General features: G+C 43.0%; 1 protein-coding gene across 3 annotated transcripts in view; it reads left to right on the forward strand.

The window, feature by feature from the left end:
* The first annotated feature begins 5,023 nt into the window (after positions 1–5,023).
* Positions 5,024–27,829, forward strand: part of MKLN1 (muskelin 1) — a 93,330-nt gene continuing 70,524 nt past the window's right edge. For 2 of the 3 annotated variants that reach the window (XM_053978371.1, XM_053978374.1), the window contains exons 1-3: positions 5,024–5,147; positions 19,207–19,276; positions 26,844–26,986. In XM_053978371.1, the coding sequence (XP_053834346.1) occupies positions 5,053–5,147; positions 19,207–19,276; positions 26,844–26,986 (308 nt within the window). In that variant the 5' untranslated portion in view covers positions 5,024–5,052. Of the gene's footprint in view, positions 5,148–9,902; positions 9,926–19,206; positions 19,277–26,843; positions 26,987–27,829 lie in introns of those variants that run through there. The other variant, XM_053978372.1, reaches the window with a different exon arrangement.

Below are 27,829 nucleotides of genomic sequence, written 5' to 3' on the forward strand. Positions count from 1 at the left end.
CTTTCAGTATCCTAACAGGGCCTACAGGGAAGTTGGAGAAGGATTCTTCATCAAGAACTGTAGTGATAGGACAAGGAGTAACGGCTATAAAGTGAAAGAGGGGAAATTTAGGCTAGATATTAGGAAAAATTCTTTACTGTGAGGGTGGTGAGGCACTGGAGCACCAGTGGGAGGATGTGGATGACCCAACCCTGGCAGTGTCCAAGGCCAGGCTGGATAAGGCCCTGAGCAATGTGGTCTAGTGGAAGGTATCCCTGTTCATGGCAGGTGAGGTTGGGACTAGCTGATCTTTAAGGACCCTTCCAACCCAAACCATTCTGTGGTTTTACCAAAGGATGGAGAGTGTGAGTGTGATTTGTACCACCATTCCCATCTCAGTGTCTTTCTCTGCCCTTGGGTGCCCTATATCAGTTCAGACAGGGCTGAGCATGCAAGGGTACCAAGGAGATCTTCTTTGCCCAGTGTGGCTCAGAGCCACTTGCATCCCTTAAAAGGCATCTTCTGACTCAGATCCACTTTCCTCCATTGTCTGGGGCATGTTGTTTTGCAGCTGGAGACTAGTGAATGAAGCAGAGTTACTGACCTTGATTTGAAAAAAATGCACACTTGTGCTTTGCAAAACAAGGCTTTTAAAGCTGGCTTTTATGCAGAGAATTATGCCAATGCGTGCATGGAAGCGCTGGCATTTCGGGCCCCTTTCAATCTTCTGGATTGTCAGTGAGGTCTTTCACTGATTTAAGCCTTCAACCAAAGGACGGATGCTGTAAGAGGCAGTGAAGAGGACTCAAGCAGGTATTGGAGTGTTTAGCCCAGGAGCAGATGCTTGGATCAGGGCCTAGATCAAAAGAGGTATTTTATTATGCTGAAGGAGGTATTGTTTTACTGCATTGTAAGGAGGCACAGATGATCCCTCTCTCTAAGGGAAGAAATAAAACATCATCTGTTTTTGAGGCTTGTTCTCATCCCTTTTCGGTGTGGATGTGCATGGCAGCCCCACAAGAAATGGGTCTCAATGAGCTTTGCCACTTTTTTCCATCATGTCATCAAAATGAGAGATGAAGATGAGTAAGGCCAGTTTGAGGAGTTTTTGGAATTCCCTCTGGTCCTGCTCCAGCCTTGCCCAGAGGTTAGAGGCATTTTTCTTTGAAGATGCTATGGGAGGCAGCAGGCCTTTGGCTTGGGAGGAAGCTCTTAGCCTGTGCCTGGTGCAGGCAGGAGGTTTTATTCCCTTTGCACCATGTCTGAGTTAAACGAAGTCCTGGCCTTGCAGGAGGAGCTTGGTTAGGTGAGCACCGCCAAAATCTGGTAGGACAATACCCCGCTGGGCCAGTGCTCCGCTTCCGCTCCCTAAACAATAGGAGTTTACACAACTGCAGCCCACTTGAGGTTTCTGCCTTGCTTCATGGCTGAGCAACGAGACCCCAAATGTCACAGCTCTGCCTAATGTCCTTGGCTCTGTCCTGCTTTGGAAAGAAACATGCAGCGGCCTGTGCTGCCAATGCTATTTCCTCTCTCACTCATCTTTAAAGGTCTCTTTTTCCAACAGCTGATCGGCTCCGCAGCTCCGGGGAGGACGTGAGATCCGGCTGGCCCACGAGCTGGCTGGTATGGCAGCGTGCCATGTTGTTGTTTGTATTGCTTTCATTTTTCTGGCGTTACTTGGCTCTTCCACGAAACTTGTTTTCATCCTGAACTATGTGCTCATTACATATCCAAACGCCCACGCGAGGTTTTGCATGAGGAAACTCGAAACACACGCGCAGTAGAGAAGAGTTTCTGATGGGGGGGATGAGATATTTGTCTCGAGACTGACAAACAATTGTAAAATCCCCAAGTTTCCTGCAGTTGGGGTTCCAGCTCGCTGATGACAAGCATGTGAACGCTGTGTGTGCATCCTCCTGGCAAAGAGACGTGGGGAACATCTCTTGTGGTCACCTTGGCCTTTCCCAGAAACTCCAGCTACTGTCCAAGGCACACGTCCAGCGACCTCCGAGCTCTCTCTGGCAGGCTGGTCCCTGAACGCCGAAGGGACCTTGTGCTGCTAGGAAAGCTCTCACTTCCCCTCTGCGGCCCCTCCTCAGAGAGCAGCCAGCCACAGGCTGCACGGATCCACCCAGCCAGCTCTGGGCCAGGAGGCACCAAAACGTGCTGGAGGGTTTCAGTGAGGTCCCTAGTGAGGGGGCAGAAACAGGAAAACTCTGCACGGAGTTTGCTTCATAAGGACAAGGAAGCTTGTGAAGGGCCTGGAGCACAAGTCTGATGAGGAGCAGCTGCAGGGAGCTGGAGGGGCTCAGCCTGGAGAAAAGGAAGCTCAGGGGAGAACTTCTCACTCTCTACAACTCCCTGACAGGTGGGGTGCAGCCAGGTGAGGGTCAGTGTCTGCTCCCAGCAATGGGATGAGAGGAAACGTCCTCATGTTGTCCCAGGGGAGCTTTAGATTGGACATTACAGAAAATTTCTTCACTGAAAGTGTTGTCAAGCACTGAAACAAGCTGTTCTGGGTAGTGGTGGAATCACTATCCCTAGAAGTGTTCAAAAATCATGTAGATGTAGCACTTGGGGACATAGTTTAGTGGTGGGTTTGACACTGCTGGGTTAATGGTTGGACTTGATAATTTTAGAGGTCTTTCCCAACCTTAATGATTCCGTGATTCTATGTGTAAGTGCCCTCTTTGTGGTACTTCCCTGGAGCAATGGGTCTCTGTCACTGCTGGAGGCAGGATGAAGCATGCTGGTGCCATTGGGCTCCCCACATTCCCCAGATCCGGTGTTATATTGGCAGAGCAAGCACAGCACAGGCCTGGACCAGCACAGTGGGGTTCAGGTACTCGTGTTTTCTGAATTTTCTCCCCTCTTCTATGGCCCCGTCACCAGCTGGGCTCCAGCAGCTGCCCTGGTTGGGATACAGAGAGCGCATCTGGAGGCTGCAGGCCGTCCAAATCTGCAGCACAACACTGCCTTGCACATCATGCTCCTCCACACTGTGCTCTGTCCACTCAGTGTGGAAAAACCCTCTTCTCCAGCAGCCACTGGTAACTGCACAGCACTGGGCAGGCTGAGCCGGAGGGACCAGAGGGCTTGGTTTGCAGCTTTGGATTGCTCTGCTTCCTCAAAGCCTTCACTGCTGCCTGTGCTGCAGATGAATAAAGATTTTCCAGGGCTGTCAGTACTGCATATTTCACCAGCATTCCCTTCACTTTAAGTCCAAAATGTGCTAAAAATACGCTGGCTTGGCATCCAGGTCTTGATTCAAGTATTAACAGGATATTGGGCAGAGAAATCCTGGGGTGGTTTCACTGTGCAGCAGTGAGCTGCTGGCTCTGCCTCCTTTTCCTCCTCCTCCTGGCTGCTGCAGGGCTGTTACCCCCACTCTCAAGCCCCTAAATTTCATATTCAGAGGTCACAGGTTTCACATGGCATCGCTCCCCTTGGGCTGGTTGTTAGCAAGGCTCCGAACACCGAGGTGACGTCTCTTCCTCTGGGGTTGGGAGTATATGATCAGCAAAGTATTTGCTTTATTACTCCTCTGGTAATTTTGGGAGGGGGATGCCTGCAGGCTGGAGCTGGGATAAGTAAAGTCTGAAATGCCACAAACTTCAAAAGGCCTCGCTAGTGAAGCAGCAGGAGGAGATGTGGAAGTTTGTGCCTCGCCCATGGATTTTGTTGTGTTGTTGCTGAGCCACGTGGCTTTGATACCAGTGAAAACACAGCAAAACCCCTCTGGGAAGGGGTCTTGAGATGAAGTGCTTTCTGCTCCCCCTCACTTTTAAAACACCCAGTTGATGTTCAGCCTTCAAGGCTGCTGAGCGACTTTTTCATCCGCAGGCAGATTTTGCTGCCACATTCTCACTCACTTTCCTAAAATAAAGGAGAAAAAAAATTTAAAAGAATCCTTGTGCTAATTTAATCTAGCCAGGCATCCTGCTGTCCTGCCTCATAATATCTCTCCAATCTGTCATTTCCAACAGACAGTGGTTTATTGGTTTGGCTTTTATTTTTCCTTCCCCTGGTCTTGAAATATCTCCCCTTCTTTCTCAAGTAGCCCAGAGCTCCCCCAGGGGTGTCCCAAATTTTCCCCTTGCTTTGGTGGGAGCTCTGGGTGAAAACATCTCCCTTCTCCAGGAAAAACCCTACAACAACCTCAGACAGAAAAAAGCTTGCCAAAGAATGCCCAGGTTATGTGCTGGGCCTGTCAGTTTTGCATTGATGGTTGGACTCAATGGTCTTAAGGGTCTTTTCCAACCTTCACAATTCTATAATTCCAGGAGCTGGTGCAGGATCAAACCTCGCTGGGTTTCTCTTGATCCCTTTCCCAATCACCTGCCCTTGTGGGGCCAGGGAAGGAGCATCTCCTTTGGTAATTAACACTCCTTAGCCCCACTTGAGCCCCTCAGGGTATCCTTCTCGAGCTCCATGGGTCACCCCCTGAGCCCCTCATCCCCACAGTGCATGCCCCAAGCTTCTCAGCCCACCTCAAACCCTTGAGGCATCCCTTGAGTCCCTCAAGGCGTCCCCTCAGACCCACAGCCCCTCTGAGCCCCTCAGGCCACCTCAGCTCCATGGGGCATCCTCTGAGTCCCTCAAGGCATCCCCTCAAACCCACAGCCCCTCTGAGCCCCTCAGGCCACCTCAGCTCCATGGGGCATCCTCTGAGTCCCTCAAGGCATCCCCTCAAACCCACAGCCCCTCTGAGCCCCCCAAGGCCACCTCAGCTCCATGGGGCATCCTCTGAGTCCCTCAAGGCATCCCCTCAAACCCACAGCCCCTCAGGCCACCTCAGCTCCATGGGGCATCCTCTGAGTCCCTCAGGCCACCTCAGCTCCATGGGACATCCTCTGAGTCCCTCAAGGCATCCCCTCAGACCCACAGCCCCTCTGAGCCCCACGGGACACCCCCGAACGCCTCACGGCACCTCAGCCCCACGGAGCAGCCCCACAACCACCGCCCGAGCCCCCTCAGACCGTCCCGGCGCGGCCCCTTTAAGAGCGCGGCCCCTTTAAGAGCTTGGCCCCGCCCCCCGCGGTCGCTGCCGGGGCCGCTGCTGACAACAAGATGGCGGCGGCGGCTGGTCCGGCGGGCGCTGAGAGTCGCGTGTTGGGCTACAGCCTGCACCGCTGGAGCAGCTTCTCCTCCACCTACCTGCCCGAGTGAGTGCCGGGCTCGGCACCGCGCCTGGAACGCGCTCCGGGCTCGGGTCTGGGGGTGGCCGGGCGGCTGGGCCTGTGTGCGGCCTGCGCGGGCCCCGCGCTGAGGCCCGCGCGGGGAGGCCGCGGCGGGGGGGAGTGGGACCGGAGCTGTGTGTGAGCGGCGTTCTGTGTGTGAGAGGGCTCTGTGCAGCAGATTTTGGGGGGGACGTGTGTGAGGAGGGTCTGTACAGGACAGTTTGGGGCGGCTGTGTGTAAGAGGGTTCTCTACAGCAGGGTTGGGGGGCTGCGTTTGACGGAGATTTGTACTGCGGGACTTGGGGGTGTTAGTGGGGCAGGAGGTGCTCAGCAGGGCTGGAGGTTCAGGGACAGGGTACCATCACTTGGGTGAGAAAGTGGCTCATGAAGAGATGTGGGAGGAGTTGCGTGGGGCAGAGGGTCTGGGCTTGCAGGTTTGGGGTGGTGAGTTAAATGGGGAGGGCCTGGAGGGTCAGGTTTGGGGGTACCTTTAGCACGAGATATGGGCAAAGGAAAGTTGCAGCTAAAGAGGAGAAGCTGACCCCAGATTTGGGGTGAGAACAGGTGCCGGTGTGGGAGAGGCTGGTCAGTTACTGGGTGAAACAAGGAGAAGGGTCAGTGCCCCTCCTGCTCTGCCTCTGTCAGGTGCTTGTGGGCTCTGTGTTTTTTGGCAGCTGGGCGTCCTGTCCTGCCCCGACCTCTGGAATGCTGGGCTGTCTCCCCTGCTTTGTGTGGCTTTAGGGAAAAGGGGTCACTTGCTGCCCTAAGCGCTTGCCTCTAGGAATTTGGGGGTTGGCAGGAGCTGTTACAGCCATCGGTTTGTGCTGCTGTACCAGGTGATCCCATCCTCTGTTGGCCACATGGCATCCAGCTGCAGCCTGCTGACAGTCAAGTTTGGAGTGGCCACAGCGTGGTTTACATGTGATGTTTTTGGTGCACCTTTTGGATAAGCCATCCTTGGTGCTGGAGTTGAGGAGGGCTGCTGGGGTCACAGCACAACGAGCTCATCATGGGCTGTCGAGACTCATCCGATCATCGATTGTGCTGCATTTGCTGACCTTTGATTGATGTGTCCTGAACTCACCCGCTGTCAACAAGTGACAGAGTTGCCTTAGTTGTTAATTATTAATATCCTCAATTATCTCCATTTTCCAAAATGAAGCTAACCTCTAAAACCAAATTTTTAAGTGAACTCTGAATTGTTTTGTTTTTCTGTTTTTTGTATATTTTCTGTGATGGATGTGAAAAATAACTGGTTTCTTTTCTAATTGGTAATCTTTGGTGGTAATTAAGCCATCCCTTTACCTTTCCTGTTAAAACAACTTGCCCTTAGGGTGCCTCTTTCAGGTCTCTGATGGTCTTGTAGTTATTTCTACTGGCATTTCTGGCTTTTAAAATCTTGTTAAAGCGTTGGTCCCTGAGGAGAGGGGTGACAGTCCATTATTGATCTCAGTGATGCGATAGAAACACAGAGTATTGTCTTTGTCCTTGATATTCCTTTCCAAGGCTCCCATTAGTCCCTTTTGCTACCGACTCGTTTCAGGAATTAAATTACACGTGGCATCTGCAGTGCTGCCCAAAGTCCTTAATGCCTTCCCTGATACAAATTCCCATTCCTGTAGCTGGGATGGTATTTTACAAATGTGTGACCTTGCATTTGGCTGCTTTTAAGATGTTGTTTAAAAGTGCTTGTCATCAGTGAAAACCGTTTTATCTGCTTTTAAGCACTGTAATCCCAGCAACAGGCTTGTTCTCTGGTGTGCTGACCTTGGTCTGAGGGATTCTGGTCCTAATGTGTTGTCTTGCTATGGAAGTTTTGGTTTTTGCTTGCTAACTTTATTCCCATGGCCTGGGAGAGAGCTGGAATACAGTCTGAATTGGAAAGGAAAGGCTTTGATCTCTCCTTGATTTAAGATCAGCCTCTCAAAATGAGGAAGTTTAATAAGAAATATATGGGAGGGTGACTTTTTGGGGATGGACTGAAGATGGAAATCTTGAAAATTGCTGGGACAAGACCATAACACCCTGTGAGATGAACATGTGCATAGAGCTAAAGGTTCTCTTAGTATTTAATATGTAGAACAAAATGATGCTTGTCTGGAAGAACTTGATCTTAGAGGATGTTTTCCAGCTTGCATGACTCCATGACATTGGGAATTCTAGTTATACTGTAGTTTAAATAAATTTGCTGGCATAGCTAGAAAGAAACCACTTAAACCTTTAAGGAGAAAAGGGGCTCTGCCCTCATGTGTGTAGGAGTGAATATACAATTTATTAAATATTATTGACTGTTGGGAGTTGTGGTATTGCAGGCAAAGTGCTTGGGGAGGAGCAGCAGAGGAGTTAAGCATGTTTTAAACACATGCCTTAAGTAGTTGTATGATTTGAAATGTAAAACAAAGTTCTGGAATGTAAAACTTTCATCACTGCTGACCAGGGAAGAAATTAGATGTCTAGTGACATCTCACCTGTTTATGTGATGCTGAACTGACATTGAAACTTTTCAGAACACTGAAATCATCTGATAACCTCTCTTTTAATTAAAAAAGCCTAAACAAAGCAAAACAAAAAGTGTTTTTCAAAGGCCTTTCTGGTCATGCTCTAGTTGAGGATCAGTAGTCTATTGAAAAGCACTCATTTTCTTTCAGTGACAGAGAAGCTTCCTCTGCTGAATGCCAGTGTCTTTCCTCTTGCATTTGGTGGTGGTACTGGAGGATTAGTTAGTGCTGGATCCAGTTTCTGGCAGTTTTACCAGTGCTGCAGCTACCTGCATGTTTGCAAGGACTTTCCAGACATTAAGTGAGGATTGTCTTAATGAAAAGAAATAGTTCTCCTGTTTTTGAAATCACTGGAGTTGTCTATTGGTTTGTACCCGCAAGAAGACTGACTTGGTTATTTATTTTAGAAACTGTGTGTAGAAATCAAAGAATTGGTCTGGTAGTAGTGGCTGGCTCAGTCTGTGTTGTAGGGGAGGTTGTGCCTTTGGAAAGAGAACTGGTCCGAGAGGAAACTTGGTGTTGAAACATCTGGTGTTTCCAGAGATGTTCTGCCTGTGCAGAGGCACCAGTGCATTGAGAGGCTTTGGCTTATCCAACTTGGAATTGCCTGAGACTGTTCTGTCAGATCCATTCCTTGCCTCTCCAAGGTTCCTCCCGGGAGGAATGGAGCCTCAGGGGAGGCTGCTCCTTGATGCCTCACATGGGGCTGGCCTAGGGGTTGCCCCAGCACCAGCAGTGGCTTCACTCCAGTGACACAAACGAGTGCTGGTGTCTTTAGACATGCACAGAGACAGGGAGATGGACTTTATTCCTCTCTCTTCTCTGCCCTCCTGCACGAAGTGATGAGCTCAGTCACTTTGTTTCTTTCTGGACAAGGAGGGAATAAACAGATATAGAAGGTAATGCAGTCCTTGCTCCAGTTCGGTTTTTTTTTTTTTTTTTTTTTTGTAGGAAATAGAACCAGAAGCTATTGCTCTACACTGAGAGAAGCACTTCATATCCTGACTTTTTTAGTGGCTTGTTTTTGTACCTGCTCCAGTTTAAACTTCCTCCTTAGGTGAATGAGAGGTGAAGTGCTGTGCCCTGTGTGATGGTAGCCATGTACCCTTTATTATTGCCAGATTACTGCATCCTGGGGCTGTGAGTTCCAGTGGCTGCATCAGCCTCATGACTGATGGCATTTTGTATTTGGTAATGCACCCAGGTCCTTCTGTCACTGTTTTATATGGCTGAAATTCCACTTCAGAGATTAACAAGAGCTTTTTGCTGTGTTCCTCTATTCACATACTTTAGTGAGGAACGTTCATCCTGTTTCTGTTGCTCAAATTTTCAGTCCTTCAAGTTTTCCTGTATGGAATCTCTGTAGAGGAAGATCAGCATATTTCCTATATTTGACTCCGGGATTTTTAATTAGTATTTTGTTTATTTCTTATGCTAAGGTTGTTATTAAGAATATAAATTAAGATTGGTTTCTTAGCTGATAATTAAATACCATTAACAACCTCTTAGCTGGTGTCACTTTTTCACTGCAACTCACTTTTATCTATTTAATGGTCAACTTCAGAGAATTCCAGTCTTCTCCAGTTTGATTCCTTGAGTGGTGTCATATGCTGAAGGCTGAATAACTCTGTTGTCCCTTTCCTAGGAAGTGTCCTGGAGCAAGGAAGGATCTAGTTGATTTGTTAAAATACCCTCAAAATAATTTTATTTTTTCATTGGTTTTCTGTATTTCCATCAAACTAGGGGAAGAAAACTTAGTGAAAGTTACTTTGATAGTAAAATATGAGTGACTCATAGGCTTTTAAAGTGAGAATGCAAATTTATGTTTTGCTTTCAAGGTATGAGGATGTAACAGCAAGTTCCTGGCCAAACTAAAATGTACTGCTGTAGTGGTCTGCTCTGAAAGAAGTGTACTCTAATGTTTTCAAATCTTGCAAAACCTTATCAAAAAGGTGAAGAGAACACATGCAGCAAACCTTTTGGGGTAAAGTCCATAAGGATTAAAAACAACAGACCTAAACAAACAAACAAAAAGCCCCAAGTGAAAAATAACCTGAAATCTAGCTCCTGCGCTTGCTGAGATTTTTGTAACAGGAAAAAACATATGTTTGTGGCCTGTGAAATGTGGTTCTCAGTTTCTTCTCCAACCACATGAAACTGATGACTCAGAGCTGTACCATAGACATTCATAAATCTCCTTGTAGATGCATCCAGCTCTTGAAGAATCTCCTGTTCAAGCTGAGATCAGTCATGACTAATGAAAAGGTTTATTTTTAATATTATGTTCCCTGAGCCCAAACTCTGTTCCCTTTACAAGGCGAGGATACCTTCTGCTGAGGTCTAAGCAGTTTAAAGCCATCTAAACCAGACCCAAATGGTGGAAGAGTTGTAGAACTGTGACTTTGGAGGTTTTTTGCACTGATAATAACCATTCATGTACTTCTTTCAGCTTAAGTTGTCAGCATTTCAAGCTTTACTTCAGTATTTTGACATAGCCAATTCACTTTCCTTGTTGTAATTGTTTTGCCTTTAGATATGGGAAGGTGAGCAGGCACAGGGGCTGGCTCTGTAACTGCTGATGACTTTCATTATTGATCAATACTTCCAACATTTATTAAAATGAGCAGGGGGATGCAAACCCTGGCTAACCAGTGAGCTGCCCCACTCCTTTCCTCTGAGCTGAGCCCTGTGTATAGGTATGCTCTTAGTTCTGCTTTTCGTCCTTTCCAGTGGCCAGCGGAAAATATTTTTTCCCTCTGCTTGTTTGTGTGAACTTTCTGGATGTTTCTAGACAACCTCATGTTCTGACAGGCGTTTTCCCTCTTGTTTACATCACTTCTGTAGCCTAGGATTTTTTCTGTGAGTGCTGAGATTCAGTACTTACAGAGCAAAATATTTCTGTAGAAAATCAAGTTGCCTACAGATTGAATACATAACTATAAAATGTTTCTTTGGTGTCTGATAAAGGTAATTAGTGAGAAAGAAACATGTCAGAGGTGGAGGGAGTGAAAATAATCACAAAATTATGAAGTTATGAGAGATTATGAGTTATGATATCTCTTGCTCCCCAGGTAAAAGCACAAGTGCTGTAGTATCAGGAGAAACCTCTTTAGGCTCCAGTTAAAATATAGACATTATTTAAGAGATTAGACAGGTTTATTCACTGACAGAAGGAGGAAGGTGAAATGCTAATTGCTCAGGTTCCCTGGTGTGCCCAACCTGGCAGAACCTGTAGTGCTCTAATGTTCAGCCTATTCTGGGATGGCATTTTACAGAACATTAAGAATGTAAAATTTTCATGGGAGGTGTTAACATCATCAGATTGTGGATCATTTGCTGTGTATGTGGCTGTATAGCCTGTGAGTTTAATAAAAGTTTTCCAGCCTTTAATTACTAATTACTGGTTTAAGGACTAACTAGTTATTTAAACAGAGTTTTCCTTGGGATAAATGTTGTTGCTCAGGCATCACATACAGTCTGCTTGATTTTTTTTTTTTCGTGGCAAAGAATATGGTTTTTAATTCTGTACATTCATTATGTTTTTATCAGATTGCAGGTAGAATGGTCAAGTGTATCACCACCACCAATTTTGTGATCTGATCCTCATTTTTTTGCTGAGATTAAGTGGTGTGGGTAGCACTGATTCCATCACTTACATAGCTGGTGACTTGTTCCAAAGCAAGCCAGTGCTTGACTTCAATTGCATGTTAACACAAACTTGTAAACCCAGATGTCATTTTGCTTTTTTTGCCTGTTGAATTTTGTGGGAAGAGTGAGCTGTAAGTTCACTGGGTTTGAATTCCATAATACACCAGTTACTGGAACAAGGGAGGAGGAACACTGAAGACGTATTTTGTTGCTTTAGGTAGTTGCTATTTCAGTCATTACTTCCAACTCAGTGTGCATAATCCTTGAGAAATTATTTCCTGAATCAATTTAAATCAAGGAGCACAGCCATCTATTTAAGTTGAGGACAGCAGCCTGCACGTCTGAATTTAAACTGCAGGAGCAGACTGGCTGATAGCACTTGCTCTTCCTTTGCTGGCACCTTCTGCTGTTCCTGGAAGAGGACAGGATCTTCATCATGGAGAAAAATTGTGCTCTGGTCAGTCTGAATTTGGTGGTGTTTTCCTTGGTCTTCCCTGCCTTTCCTCCTGAGACTGGCTGGGTTCATAATGTCATGCTCAAGCTCTGGGAAGGTGCCTGAAAAAACATTGAAACTCTGTTTAGGACATGACCTGTATTTTTCTGGAATCCTTTTCTGTCAGTACATAGTTTAAACAGCATTTGGCTGTTAGGATAATTATATTTAAATAGCAATTTCCCAGCCTGTCCTGCACTTGAAAGTTTTATTAGTAAAGAGATGCTCTTAACACAGAGTGTTAAATTGGAGGTAAAAAGTTGGGTTAGGTAAATTGACCCGTGAATAAGGAATTGATGAATGAGTGCCCACTACACTCTCATGTGACAGTGTACTATTGCTACTTTTCAATTTTGTCTTCTAAAAATCCTGATTTCTGCTACAGGATTTGGAAGCTGCCAAATATGAAAGTAATTTTGGCCTGGGAACTGCTGTATCCTTTAGCATGAATTATGTATATTGATCCAAAATAAAGAATAATTCCCTAACGTAATCCAGGGTTAAATGTTTGATCTGTACTGTGTTTCTCCACATAACCAGCACTTAACAGGCTGATACTTCCTTATCTTTCCACATCAGTATTTTGTCTTCTGCATTCCCTGAGTTACACTGCCAGTGAGAGAAGCTTAATTTTGAAAGGAAAACTGTGAAAGTTTTCCCACTTGGAACCAGGAGGCATTTTCCATAGAGTTTTGGTGGAAAAATCTCCAAACCTGACATCAGTTTGGGCATGAGGGTGCTTCAGTCTGTTTTGTTGAACATAGTCTGCTTTAAATTCTTTTACAGGCATCAGTTTTTTGGGTGAACTTTTACTGAGTGTGAGGTTACAGTGCTGATGAGTATTAAAGATGTGTTTATGGCTTACATTAGCAATGTATATCTTTACATATAATCACTCAGTCTGGTTTTGTGGCTTCTCCTGAGTGGAATTATTACAGATATTGTGGAAAATAAGAGCATCCTTGCACTGTTGTGAAATCGTGGAAGGCCTTAATCTACTTCCTGGCCTTTGTTAAGTTTTTCCATATGTGCATTAGTCAAACAGAAATACTCTACTGAGGTTGTGATGCTTCCAAAATACAGCACAGGGAATTTACATGGATGTGTGCTAGACATTGCTTTCCTCTAATCTACTTAAAAAGGATCTGTCCCGAACCAAGAAAATGATTTTGGAAATGAGAAGTGAGCAGTGCTGAAGTGGGCTGCTCCACCAGAACTGTGGAAGATTTGGAAAGTCCAAGTTTTTGTGCTGGTTGCTGGCAGTAGAAATCCCTATGTTCACACATGATCCAAACTATTTTCAAGCTAGATAGGAGATTTTCTCAAAATGAAAACTAAATGTTGTTATCCAGTGGTTGTGGGTGGTGATGTTTTAAACTCTGGAGGATTTTACTGCAGTATTTTATCTATTGGCTACAAATTCAGTCAACTGAAGAGTGTAATCTCTTCATCTTTATCCTTGAGTCTTGAAGGGCAGAATTCCTGCTATTCTTGGTCTTCTTATTAAGCCTGGGATTTATTTCTACTCAGGGAGTCTTCTGGTATCTTACCTAAGCTTGGTTAAAAGGTAGGAATTCAGATATCCTTGTGTACTCAAGTATCTGTATTGAGGATAATGATATGTACAAGTGGACATATGTAATATATGTGCAGGTAATAATATGTACCAGTGAACACAGAGTATGAAATGAGTAAAAGAAATTGCATCAGATGATCTTATAATCACTGAGTTCACTAATATCCCTGGTGTTTTAAGTTATTTTCTTATTAAAAACCAGGTAGACATTAATCAAACTACATAGAAAAGATCTTTTTAGTGATCTAACAATTCTTAAATGTAAACTCAAAGTTAGTGCAGGGAGAGAATGAACCTTGGTAATTTTTCAAGCTTAGAAGAGTCTCAGCATCACTTAGCAGTGAAATTGCATCTAAACTATAATCCCTAAATGTTGGGACAATTTGGCTGGTAATCATCTGTGATGCGTGAAGTTTCTGTGGGTACCAACTTAAGTAAATAAGCCTGACTTTATTTTTTCTCCTGTTTGTTTTTCCTCTGTGCTAATACTGATATTCCCAGCCTGGAGCTGGGAGCTCTTGCCACCAAGGATTTCAATCTCTCAGTGATACAGTCAAAAGTTTAATCCGTGATTTAGGGATGTTGAGTGTCACTGGAATAGAAGTTATTTACTGGGCTCTGATAACTTGGAAATGACCTGAAGTTGTGCCAGGGGAGGGTTAGATGGGATATCAGGAAGGGATTCCTTACCAAAAGAGTTGTCCAGCCCTGGCTCAGCTGCCCAAAGCTGTGGTGGAGTCACTGTTCCTGGAGGGATTTTAAAGACACATGGATATGGCACCTGGGGACGTGGTTTAGTGGTGGCCTTGGCAGTGCTGGTTTAATGGTTGGACTTGGTGATCTTAGGGCTTTCCCAACCCCAAGTGATTCTGTAACTTCCCGCACTACACTGCTGCAGTTTTAGTCACTATTGTTACTATTTAATTCCTGTCATGTCTCAAGGAAGAACTGATGAATCAAAAAATGTCAAACAGAAACACTCTATTAGTTTTAAAGACTTAACTAGATGGGGGGAGTGGAAAAAGAAATACTTGCTAACTTGCCTTACTGGAAATGTCTGTGACAGGGTCATTTAGCATTTAGGAAGCAGTTAGGTTGGTCTGGCAGTGATGATAGGCAGCTTAAAAAACAAAAGCAAACTTCTCATTGAAAAAATTGAGAACCTGATTTTTACTGGGCTGTTTCTAGGCCAGAGCTAAGTAATGCCAGGTTTATTGTCCAGTATAGTCAGCTGTGATCTGATGAATATATTTCTGTAAGGTTTCTGAATTCTTCAGTTTATTTTTCTAATGTTGTATTTACTAAGCTATTTTATTTTTTCTAGAAAGAGGTTTATAATATACGGATGACAGTGTGAGACTGCTGAGGACATGGCGCAATATTGAGCAGAAAGTTGTCCAATCTTGTTACATTATAATACTTAAAACTGCACTCCTGTACATGTTCTACTCAAACTTTGTTTTGCTATGCAAGAGGTTAAGAAACCCTATATTGTAAAATAGCAACCCCAAAACCTCCCACTTTTTTTCCTGAATGGATCTGCAGAGTAACTTCCCATTTCTACTGTTTCAATCAAGACATTCCCATGTCTTTACATCCTTCTGCCACTCTGAGCAGAGAACTTTTCCAGGGAGAAGGAGAGAAACTGTAGCAGAACCTAAAAAATGGTTTTTGACTTGCTTTAGGGGACAGCTATGGGTACATGCAGGTTTTCAAACATTGCAGCCAGGTGGTTCGAAACCAGCATGGCTTGTAGTGAATTACGGGAGTTGCAGGAGGAAAAAAAAAAAATCTACACTTCTTTCCAGATCCATTGGGTTTTTAGGTGGTAAGGCGGTTTTTTCCCCTGTTTTTCTTGGTTAAGGCTGTGTGTACATTCCAGTGTCTAGGCTGGGCAGGATTATCTCTGTGGATGCTTTCTGCTGGCTGCTGTGAGGGTTCTGCATGTTTGGAATAGTTTGGTCCACCACGTCTTACAGTGGACTTAGTGGAAATTCTAGCCCGCGTATTCCAGTTGCTGTATTCTTCCCAGTCTCTTTTGGGATGGTTGTAGGAAAAACAGAAAGAATCATCATGTGGACAATGCTGGAGCAAGTATTTAGCCAGTTTCTAGCCAGTCTGTGTTTTTCTAGCACTCCAAGTGCCTTTTTGCAGTGTAATGGTGTGGTAGCTCTGTGGTTTTGAAGAAGAGTCTGAGTTCCAAGTCCTCTTAGCAGAGCCTGTGCCCTTTCCTGCACAGCTGCTCTCTGAAGAGCCATATGAATGTGCCAAGCAAAGAGAGTGTTTGGGATTTGTTTATTCTTAAAGACTTGTCCCTAAAGTCATGGATTTCCCTAATAGCAGCTCCATGAAAATATTTAGGTTAGATGCAAATTATAGCAGCCTTAAACCTAATTTGCAATGTATTCTGCAAAGTCATTTTATTTCTTCCTTTCCCACTGAAGCAGAGGAAAACTCTCCCGTAGTGACTGTCATGCATGAACCCACAGAACTCTTTGCACAGAGAAGTTCCCAGGCATGAGGACATCTATGTCATTCCAGCAGAGATCAGCCAACAGTTGGCACAAAGGATATGATGGTTTCTGGGTTGGTAAAAGGAAAAACTATCTCCTTCCAGCAGTTGTGAGACCAGTGTCTGCCTGGGTAATGAAAAGAAACTTGCACCGTGCTCTGCCAAGAGCTTTCTGCATGGAACCATCCACTCTTTAGTGGTGGGAATGCTTACAGTGAGGCTTAGCTGCTGGGAGCTGTGCAGGCAGTCAGGTTAGGAAATAAGGCACACCAGGGCTGCCTCTGGAATTGCTTGTGTGTTAATAAAATACCCCCTCCTGCTTTGCTTCTCATAGCAGAGGTGCTACATCATCTCATTTTTTTAGTAGTTTCTTTCCAGTGGGAAGGGGGGGATTGGGGAGTTCACTGCAGTGGGAACCCCATGTCCCAATCCAGCTGCTCATCTTTTAGTCTCAGTTTGTGCTGGTGCTGGTATGAGCTGAGCTGCAGAAGTGATCTGATGAAAGAAGTTATTTATACAAATCTTTATTATAGCTGCTGGTGTAGGGAGGGGGAGGATCCTGTGCGAGTGGGTGGGGTGGTCCTTTGGCAGTGTTGTAGATTCGTGCTAGACTTGATCTTGTATCCACAGCTGATGATGAGAAGTTACCTCAAACCACATTTAATGGGTTGCCTTTTTCACAGGAAAAGCTTGCGTAAAACCATTGGTACTTGTGGTAGCTCGAGGGCTTACAAATACCTTTTTTTAATGTCTTGTGAAAATTACATGGAAAGTTGTTGTGTTAATGGAATTTTCACTTCCAAAGTTTCTCAAATTTTAATCTACGTGTCATATCTGCAAAGCCTCCCTCCGGGTACTGTGTAGGAGTTGTGATGTCCAGAAAAAGGGCTTTACATGGAAAATGGCATCTGCTGTTAGGACATGCATTTGTTTGTTTCTTATTGCCTCACGTCTGCTGCAGTGCTTGAATTCCTCCAAGTCCATAAATTTTCCTAAACTGTTATGGTAAATTTGCTTTGTACACATAGACTTCTGTCTTCAATGTTTGTTTAATTTTAATAAATTAATAACCCATGTATTTTAAACATTTCCAACTCCATTGATACTGCTGTCTTTATATTTCATATTTCTTTTTAGCCTTTATTTTGTGTGAGCTGCCTGTCCCTCTTCTCTCACTCTGCAGAAGGGTTTTTATCTTGTCTAGCTGTACTGATTGAGATCTTTCTTGGTTGTGGCAAAACTGATCTTTGACCTGGAGAAGCAAACAAATCTGCTTCTAAAAATATGATATTTGGGATCTGTCCCAGGTACAAAATGCTTCTTTCCAGCTGGGCATTATCTGACCATGCAGCAGTGCCAATTCCTGCGAGTGTTGTTCAGTGCATGAAGAGTTTATTGTCTAATGTTTAAACAAATGTAATGGAATCATAAATAAAACTTATTCTGTAGGGTAACTTGTCTTCTTGTGTTCCAGGATTAGGATAAAGTTCCATAAAGGAGAAAAGCCATACAGCATTATCTAGTTTTATCTGCCTTTGTATCCCTAAAGTATTTAATATAAGATACATATCTTTAAGTTTAGCATTTTTTTCTCTCCACATGCTAGGAGGTATTAAGAATTTATTAAATACCATGTCTTGCCTGTGGCATGGTACAGGAGACTGCAGGTGATTCTTCTCAAAAGCAAGTGTCTTGTGGTTTCTAATGGTGACTTAGCTTTCAGACTGGCAGCTTTTATTAGAAATTTGTTTCAGTTCCCAAATTCTTCCCTTTGCTTAGATCGGTTTGGTTTGTCCCAGTTGTAGTTAAAGCCAGGGCCAGGTTTTCTCTTGTAATTGAGCCTCTTTGCAGTGCAGATGATGTTGTTAGCTGGATGTTGAATTATGTAGAGCCACGTTTTTTATGTTTGATGGGATTGGAACAGAGAGCAGTGCTGTTCCATTGTGTTTTCCCAAGTGGGAATAAAGCAGCCACAGACCTGGGTCGGTGCTGGCATTGCTGTGTTAATAAATGCTGTGCTGTGATGGGAATCAGCTAAAGGGAGGGAGAACTTCAGTTTTATTCCTGCACTGTGTGAAAATCCGGAGGTGTTCTCCAAGGCTATGGATAGACACAGCCACTTGGCCAGCTTTCAAAAGTGTTCAGATTTAAGAGTCCACCCTGGTGTGACTCCTGGCTGTGTCCCTTGTCCCATCATGGGACTGCTTGGATACCGTTGCTACTGCGGTGATTTTGGGCTGCCCAGTGTGGAAAGAGCCAGCTGATTTCTGTCTGGTAATGCTCAACCTCTGACTTAACCTCTTTCCCTTTGGAGCTTTCATTGGAGTGCTTTTTCCTCCAGCCCTTTGTAGTAATCCAGATGCTCATGTTCTTTTCCTCCTACACAGCAGATGGAGATGGCAGAAGCCTTTTGATGACTGTTTCCTTCTTTTTACATAAGTTTTAAGAGCTGATGAGTTCGTTAGTTGGAAGTGGTGGAGCTCACAAGCCCTGTCCAGCAGGTGGTGCATTGTCACCTTGCCAATAATTATATATATTTTAGGGATTTTTAGGTTTTTTTTTTTTTTTTTTAGTTTAATCTGGGATGTGAGCTTTACTGCATGGTTATAGAAGAGAAGGCAGATGTGTCATCTAACTGTCATGATGAATCTGTTTTCATTTTAGACAAAAAAAAACTATTTTGAATTTATTAAATACCTAAGTATTGTTCTATTTCAAAGTGAAGAAAGCAACTCAGTTTTGCTGGTTGAAGAGTTGAACTTCTACTATTTTATGTGTTGTTCTGAGCTTATAGCTCATGAAAAATACTTGTTAAAATTTGGCATGGCTCCGGTGGTCATCTTTCTATGCTCCAGGAAAGATTAAGTGGGTTAGCAGCCCTCTCTCTCTCCCTTCCAGTATTGCCTGGAATAAAGGAAAGTTTTTGGCTTACTAATCCTCCAGCTGCTCATCATTTTAACCTTATTGAAAAGTTCTTACCCTACTGAGGTGTATAAGCCCATTTTTTTTCTGCTTCATTAAAGACTTAATCCTATGTAAATTCATCTGTTTTACATTTATTTCACAATTTTAATTTTTTTTTATTTCGCAACTTGGAGCTCTGTTTCACAACCACAAAGCTCAAAGGCATATTTTGATGGGTCCTGTAAAATAGCAATTTAGAAAATTTTTAATAAAAAAGGGAGAGAACCTGAGTCTGCACCTAATGATTTAGGTAGCTGCATGAGAATGCTACTGATCTGAATGCAAAACACATTTATTGGATATGTAAAATATGCAGCTGTTACTTAAATTACTTCTGGCTTCTTGTTTCTTAGGAATATCTTGGTGGATAGACCAAATGATCAGTCCTCAAGATGGTCTTCAGAAAGCAATTATCCTCCCCAGGTAAGCTCCTGAATCTCTGCTGTTCTATGCAATGTATTCTGGGTTTTTATTTTAAATGTGGGCTGCTGCTATTAACATCGACATATTTATAGGCTTCCTTCTCTGAGTAAAATGCAGGTTGTTGGTACATGAGATATTTACATTTCTAGCAATTTGTGATCCTTCTAGAAGTGCTTCATTGCGGGGGAAGTTTCAGGTTTCCTCCTTGGCAGTCGTGGTCCTGCTGGAAATAATCAAACCTTCTGGTGAGATTAAGCTGCTAATGAGGCGTGCAGGTTCCCCTTTGTCAGCACTACTGGAGGCTGTTGTAGGTTCTTGGCCTCGAATCCCAGATCTAAGGAGCTGGTATTTGTTTCTCCTTATAGCACGTTCAGAAATGTGGCCTCTGGTTAGAGGCACTAATGTCACCTCTTCTGCTGGTTAATCACCTTATTAAAATAAGATTTGTATTGATTTTAGCATCTAATTTGCTTTCTCGCTATTATTAAGGTTGTTAGATTATCCAGAATATTCTTTTCCACTTTTTTTTTTCTCCAATGAATGTCATCCTTTTCTCTGTTTTAGATCTGTACCTTATTACTCTGACATGTTTGATCAGCTTCTATGTCTCTTAGGGTGCTTGTTTTCAATTCTGTGTTTAAAGCACTGATACACAGCAGAGTGACTTGCACAGTGTCTCTCTCATGCAAAGTTCTGCTTATCTACTTATTTAATCCAAGTATTCCTCATGAGTGAAATCTCACAGGATCTTTCTCCAGGTAAATCTTGCTGCTTTGTCTTGGAGTTGTGTTAAAGATCCAGAGTCTACACTGGTGGCTCCCTAGAGCAGCAGGTCATCTGCTGCCACTGAAGAGCTTTCACCTGGATTTTCTGATCAATCCTTCTATGTCACTGTGTCTGTTTTTGGGTTTTTTAGAGGAGAAGGAAAGGTATCCTTTGTATTCCTTAAACCTAATTGTGAAGACTGATATTGATCCTCTTGATGCCTCTGTGCATCTACTGCTCTTTGTATTAGATTATTTTACTTATTTATATTTTGATAAACAATGTAGAATTTTAATCCATAGCCTGAAGCAGTTTAGTCTATCTAGGAACTATGGATTGCAGAGTAATGAGTATTGAGCATGGATTGTATCCCAGCCTGTGCCATCCTTTACTTTCTTTTATGCAGGAAGCACATGTTTTTCTTGGGATGCTTTTGTTCCCAAGGCAGGGTTGGCTTTTGGTATGTCTTTGGACTGGATTTTTCATCTGAGATGTGCTCTTAGTTGTTGCTTAAATTCACTCTTTAATTTTCTGAGCCACCATGAACATTCAGTCCTTTTAAAAATCTGATTCTGGAATGGAAACACACCTCCTGTAAGTGGATGCTTTAGAATATTCCCAATTTATACTTAAGGCTGACAAAGAGTGATGCAGATTATACTCAGACATGTAGATTAAGCAGGGATTAATTAGAGTGGCAGACTTCTGTACAAACCACATGAGCTTGTTAAAGAGATATCTTCCAAAAAGTTCATGTGTATGAGTCGTGACCTGAATGGAGATACTATTGCAGAATGACTTGACTCCAGCCCTGGAGAGTTGGGCACTGCTCTGCATGCTAAACAAGGCATTTAACCCAAACTTCTTGGTAGGAGAGAGATGAATTATCACTGGCATTATCTACCTGTGTGTCACATATCAAGACATATGTCAGGTATCCAGAATTAAGGCCTGGCTTGCAAAAAAAATGTCCTCATGTGGCAACTGAGATTGGCAAGACAGTATTTCAGTTTTATTCTCTTACTTAAAGACAAAACAAACAGAAAACGTAGCTGCCTGACTGGAAAAGACCATGTTGCTCTATCCTCTTGCTTGAATCTTTGTATCTAATAATGAGAATATAAAGTACTGTGTAGTTGCTCATGTGTTCAGCAAGCTGAATCCTGAGCACTGAGTAAGAGAGAGGATGTATTTGAAGTGCCTTTATGCTATATAAAGTACTATATGCTGCAGCTAATTCTCATGTTTCTAATCTGAGCGTTTAATTATTCATGTAAAGCACTTTTTATGGTTTAATTTCTCTGTTGAAAAATCAGCTGGAAAGAGGAAGTGGGGAATTAAAATCTGAAGAGTCCTGTGTGCAAAGAGTGCAAATTTTGTTATTTCTGTGTATATAGAAGCAGTTCCCATTTGTGTTGTCTCATATGTGACAGATGAAAGAGCTCCAGATTTGGTTGCATTTTGATTGAAATAGTTATTGCACCTTGTCCATTGAAAGACTGCCAGATTAAATGCAGGAAAAACATTTATATAGGTGTTCTGCTTTCTTGTTTTTTTTTTTTTTTTCCCCCAGTGGCTGAAGTTGTTACAGCAGAATCTTAGCTTGTAAAACTTCAGTTGAAACAGTGGATGACTGAATTATAAGTGTGGTGAGGAGAGAATTTGGGGGAAAATCAAGTTGAGTAGTTCATATTCCAAAAAATGTTGATTTATGCACATGACTTTTAATCTCTGGAATAAACATCATGGATCTTATAGGAAATGAAGCTGGAAAGCATTTTATAGGTGTTGTGTTGGCAGCTCTTCCGTTAAAAACTGGTCACTCGTGCGGTGACGCACTTTCTCGAGTGTGTGGGTGGCCATAATGGTCCGGACAGGAAGCGAACTAAAACTCAGGGAAATAAAGCTCTCCTTGTTCCCAGCTTTATTAGCTGAAACCAGGGCTTAGGCACAGCACAAGGACTGATGTCCAGCATGCTCAATGTGAGATATTTTAATAAGCTCTGCAGCCCTGATCGCTCGTGTTTGTCTCCTCAGTGCCTCACCTTAATGCCAGGGTTTAGCAATTCCCTGCTGAGGTGATGATGCTGTGTTGGCTTAAGGGGTAAAAATATGAGTGAGTCCCTAAACATTGGTTTATCCCTTCCCTCAGTGACTGAAACAAAGCCTTTCTAGGCACCTTTTCTTTCAGAGCACGAATCAGAAGGACATAGGCAAAAACATTAAGATGTGTTCAGAAGCTCAGTGAAAATGCAGTAAATGTGCTAAAGTCCATACCAAACCTTTTTAAAAGGAGAAAGAAAATGAAAGTGGAAGTGTAGGTACTTGAAATGCTGCCATGTGACTATATTTAGTAAAGGGTTGTCCTGGCTTCATGGATATGGTAGAGTTAAATAATTCCCATGGCCATAAAAGCCACCAGTTGGTTATGAATGAGTGCCAGTGAAAGGAAATACATCTGACAGCTGTTTTTCTGTTTATTAAACTAGATATCTTTCTTGAGTCTTGAAATAGATGACCCAGAAATTATATATTTAATAACAAACTTGTTATGTAGTAACCTATTCAGGCAGGAGAGGGCTGATGGTTCTATTTTTAATGCTGTTCTCGGCTTATATTGGAAGTATGAAGCAGTGAGGCTGGTGATGCTGAAGACCATGGCCCTGTCAGAAAGACTCATCCTGATGATTCCAGTGATGGTCTGATGTGGAAGACTGTGCAGAACATTTAATTCCTCTGAGTGGCTTGATTAATAACATGTAGAACAAGAGCATAGATTTTTATTTGGCCACCAACTTAATTACAAGAGCAGTCAAGATGTTTGTGTTGAGGACAAGGGCAGCCTTTGTCATTTTGTTATTTTGTGGGTTTTATTTTTACATGCAGTGCAAGTTTCACTGTTCCCTAATCAAAAAATATGCTTGAGCAGAACTAGTTAAAGAGAAAGAAATTGGTAAAAGATGGTGTGACTCTAATTTTACAGGCAGCTTGTGTAGTGCAGTTTGGAATCTAGTTCAGCATATTTGGTCACAGAATCAATTAGGTTGGAATAGACCTCTGAGATCAGAGTCCAGCCTTTTACCAATCACCACCTTCTCAGTGCCAGGGTCCAGTTAAATGCCACATCCACTTGTTTCTTGGACACCTCCGGGGATGGTGACTCTGCCACCTGCTCCTTGGGCAGCTGATTCCAGTCTTGTGGAATTGTTAATTTTGAACAGTTGAAGATCATATGCATAAAGTTAGTGGCATTGTCCAAACAATTGGTTTCAGTTTTGCATCTGAAGACCAGTTTTCCTCTGATTTCCATCCTGCTGTGTAGATTGTATCAGGAATTAATTTAAAGTACATTAATAAAATTTACACTCTGTTGTGTGATGCAGCAGCCTGCATATGGTTGTCATCAAATGGTAGCACAGACCAGAGCTTCAAAAAAATTTGGAATTTGCTGCAGCTCTCAGGGTGACAAGGCTGGACTTGCTTATTTTGAGGGTACACTGTAAGCAGCTATTGGGGTGTTGAAGTGCCATATGTGACTTACTCTGCTCTTTGTGCATATTTGCTTACAAATGTGTTGAATCAGAAACCAGAAGTTGTCTTCTGGCGTTTTTCAGCATCTTTTTTGTTAGTGTTGTGATTTGAGGCCTAACTGGGCTGAGGTTTTTGCTCAGTCATGCCAGTTAGTATCTATGTGCCATGTTCTAATGGACAAACACTTCAGTTATAATTTGGATTTTTGGAATACTGCATGAATACGTGGACATTAAATGTACTGATGTTACTCACAGCAATAAAATGGAAAAGTGTCAAATATCTTGATGTATTTGCCTGAAATCTCATAGACCTGTTCTCTCTCCAGGTTGAATAAATCACTTGATCCTACAGACACTTCTGTCACATCTTATAGAGCTACAGAGAATAGTCTGTCACAGCTAAAATCCTGGTAGCAGTCCAAAAATATCCATGCAGCCAGCTGTTAGCAGCTCTTGAGGCAGTCTGTTTTTTCAGCATCAGTGAAGTTCATAGCTGGTACTCACACAGTGGCAGTGGTGTGTGTTTGTATAGAAACCCAAAAAGTACCTCTCTGTATTTGTACATATATCATTGAATTACAGAATAGTTTGTGTTAGGAAAGTCCTTAAACATCTCATATCAAGACCCCTGCCATGGGCAGGGACACCTTCCACTAGACCATGTTGCTCCAAGATCATATCATTCATCTAACCTGGCCTTGAACACTTTCAGGGATGGGGAATCCACAGGGTCTCACCACCCTCCCAGTAAAGAATTTATTCCTAATAGCTAATCTAAATGTATCTTCTAGTTTGGAAGTCTTTCTGTTTGGTGTGTGTGTATGTGCATAAGAGACCAGAAAAACACATATCTAGGTACAGGGTTTTATAGCAGATCTGTCCTTTGTTTCCATGTCAATCAATAGATAATTCACAAAAAAAGGTTGAGTTTAGCTTTTGTGCTTCTATTTTCTGTAAGGTCTGCATGACTCAGCAGGTGGTGGGATGTGTGGAAGTGGGAAGGAGGGTAGCAGAGTTCCTTCTCTATCTGTAGGGTTAAGAAATCACTGCTGGCCATGTGGAGTAATTGCTGTGCCTTGCTCCCTTCCAGGCATAAACGATTTAACTGCAGTCCTGGTTTTCTCTCCCTTAATTTAGGGTAAGAATTGAATAATGCAGGATGACATTTGTGCCAAGTTTTTGCAAATCTTGTGTGGTACTTGAGAAAGTATGTGTTCATGGCCCAGGCATTAGGTCTGGGATTCCAGCAGGATTAAGAATTGCAATTGCTGGTAGTGCTGGCTTCACTTTTCCAGCTTTGGGAGAAATCTGCAGCGAAGATATGATGGTGTAGGAGGAGTTCTTAGACTTTGTGTACTGTCTGTTCTTTATGGGAATTTTGGCAGCGGGCTGTGCCATGTATCAAGTGCTGCCTTGCTCATTAAAGGACCGTCCTTTTGCTCATCCTTTCCTTTCTTCTGCTTTAGAAAATCAGTTTTCTCTCTAGAATTTTAGTGGGTTTTTTTTTTTTTTTTTTCCCTGAAGTTTGGGAAGTACTTTGAGACAACAGCATGGCTTGCTGCTGTGTTAACGATGGGTTCTGACATTTAGGTGGATGGTGTTCTTCACAAAAGTAGAAATTTGTCATTAAAAGTATTTGGAAAGGCACTAAAGTGTTCTTCTGTTGTACCCTCACAGTGCTGCTACTGGTTTATTTTCTTAATTTTGAAAAAATTTGAGATACTGGAAGCATCTTTGACAGTAAGTCTGCAATTAGTACCTATCCAGTCTACATCCTCATCTGTAACTGCTCTGTGTACAAGTATTTCTCTGAATCTAAGCTTTTTGTAAGACTAGTAGGAACCAGCCATTGAGGTTAAACCTTTATCCTGGTGCTCTCCAGAACAATATCACTACTGCTCCTAGATTGAGAATTATTTGCTTTATAGGGCTGAGACAAAAACAAAAAAAAAAAACCAAAAAAAAAAAACCAAAAAAAAACCCCCAAAAAAACCTGAGAACTAAATGGATGAGCAAGTTTTTTCTGTTGCTCTCCCAAAAGTTGCCTTTCTAGGTTAAGACTGCCCTGCTGATGGAGTTACCTAGGATAGTAGATACTCTCCTAAGATGTTCAGCATAGGAGATACTACTCAGTCTCTACAGAAAGCAACCACACACATGCAAATAACTCTCTACTTGATGTTGATGAAACACCAAAACTCGGTCGTCATGTCTGGCTTGGCAGTGCTGCTGTTAGGAGGACAGAGCCACCAGCAGAGCCTGCGGTGGGAGGTGTCCTACAGCGTGCTGATCTGCTTGTGCTGGAGTCCTGATGACAGGGCTTTGTAACAAAATCCAGCATGATGACTAATTGTCATTCTGTGCTTTGCCTCTGTGGTGCACTGCTTATTTCTGAGAAATCAGAGAAGAGAGTGAAACACATTGTTTTCAGATATAAAACTTGATATATTCTGCAAGGTAAAAAAACCAGGTGTCTCCAGACTCCCCTCAAGAGCTGTTTGGTAGGGGAAGGCACTTGGTGGTCCCTGATGAATGGTGCAAGTGCTTCCCTGCTCCTGCTTTTCCATGGGAACAGACCTCTTCCTCCATTAGTGCTGGTGAAGCTGGTAGCTGTGGCCTGAGTATAAATAATTTGACTACTCATACACAGATTGTGTCTACCCAGTGTGAGAGGGAGTGTTCACAAGGGAAAACATTTTCATCATTTTCCATGTAAAGCTCCTTTTCTGTAATTAAGTGGCTCAGTTTTATTTGGGATGGTTAATAAGCGGTTGGTTCCTGTGTTTGCCACACACTAAACTTTGTGTTCAGTGGTTAAACAGCATCAGCCCAGAGAGGAAAAGTAATTTGATGTTCTCTTAGCATGTGGAACATACTGTATTTATCTAATTGTGTATTCAGTTTAGGTTTCATTTCAGGCTGTAGTGGGTGTTTGAATCTTCACTCTCTGTAGTTTGATCCTATTTGCCAGATTTCAAGAAGTCTTGCGTCCAATTTAAAGGAATATATGTAAGCTCTAAATAGAATTGCTAGGCATAAGTAGTTCAACCAAGTATTTTTCCTAGGTAAACTGAGTTTAAAATAGTATTGTTTAAAAACCTTTCCTTCATTCCAGGACCAAATGAAAAAATGCCACAATGGGAAGGTTTCATCTTCACTTTCATTCTCTGATTTTGTAAACTGAGTATTTGGAGGCTGTAATGCTTCTCCTTTAGCGTGTTTTGCAGCCTTGGCTTTAATATTGAAACTCACTGTTTTCTCTTCCACAGTATTTGATTCTGAAGCTTGAAAGACCTGCCATAGTCCAGAGCATCACATTTGGCAAATATGAGAAAACGCATGTCTGCAATTTAAAGAAGTTTAAAGTCTTTGGTGGGATGAATGAGGAGAATATGACAGATCTCTTATCCAGGTAAGACGTGATTGCATCAGCTCTGGGAATCATAAAGGCTGGACCAAAATGCTCTTCCCCCTTGGCTCCCCAGCAGACACATGGCCAGTAGTGGGGCACAGCTGTGGTTGTGACCCTGCCATTGGCTGCCCTCGTGTTTGTGGTCAGGTCAGAGAGCAGCAATCCCAACACTTGCTCCAGGAGCCTTCCTTATCCTGCTATAACCACAGAGGGTTTGTGGAGAGTGAGCTCTTGGGGATTGGGAAGAGCTGAGCGCTGGGTGCAACGTTGCTGGATTGCAATTCCTTCCTTCCATGTGCTTGAGGCATGGAAGAAATGATTCCCCAGGTGTAGGGGACTTTGAAGTAACTTTTAAAAGCCCAAGTAACCTCCCCATGTCAAAACCCTTGTTGCAACCTTAAAGATCTCAACTAGTCAGCTGGTCTGCCTTTTTCAGATGGGTAAATAAATCAAACAGGCAAATGGAAACCTGCATTTTCCTTTGTTTAGTTGGATTTTGTAGAGTTGTACTGATAGGGATTAAAAAAAGAGCCTTTTGGCTGTTCAGGTTATCCAGAACTTCTGAATAGGTGCTAATGTAAATTTGCAAGGGCCTTTTAAGTTGTGTGCAGTTTCAGAAAGGGAAATGAGAGTTAAAATCCAGGAGTACAAGAGAAAAGAGTAGCAAGAACCAGTGTATTTTGGGGGGCCTACAGTAGAGAAGTCCATCTCCAGGGAATGTATGGGGTACATCATCTGTAGTCAAGCAGAGTAGTCATGGACAAACATGGGAAATTCTATGTTGCAGGTATCATTCCAAGACCATATAGAATCTATCCACAACCCTTCCCACGCTTTTGCCCT

This window comes from Vidua macroura, chromosome 5 (assembly GCF_024509145.1).
Source record: "Vidua macroura isolate BioBank_ID:100142 chromosome 5, ASM2450914v1, whole genome shotgun sequence".
Classification (NCBI taxonomy): domain Eukaryota; kingdom Metazoa; phylum Chordata; class Aves; order Passeriformes; family Viduidae; genus Vidua; species Vidua macroura.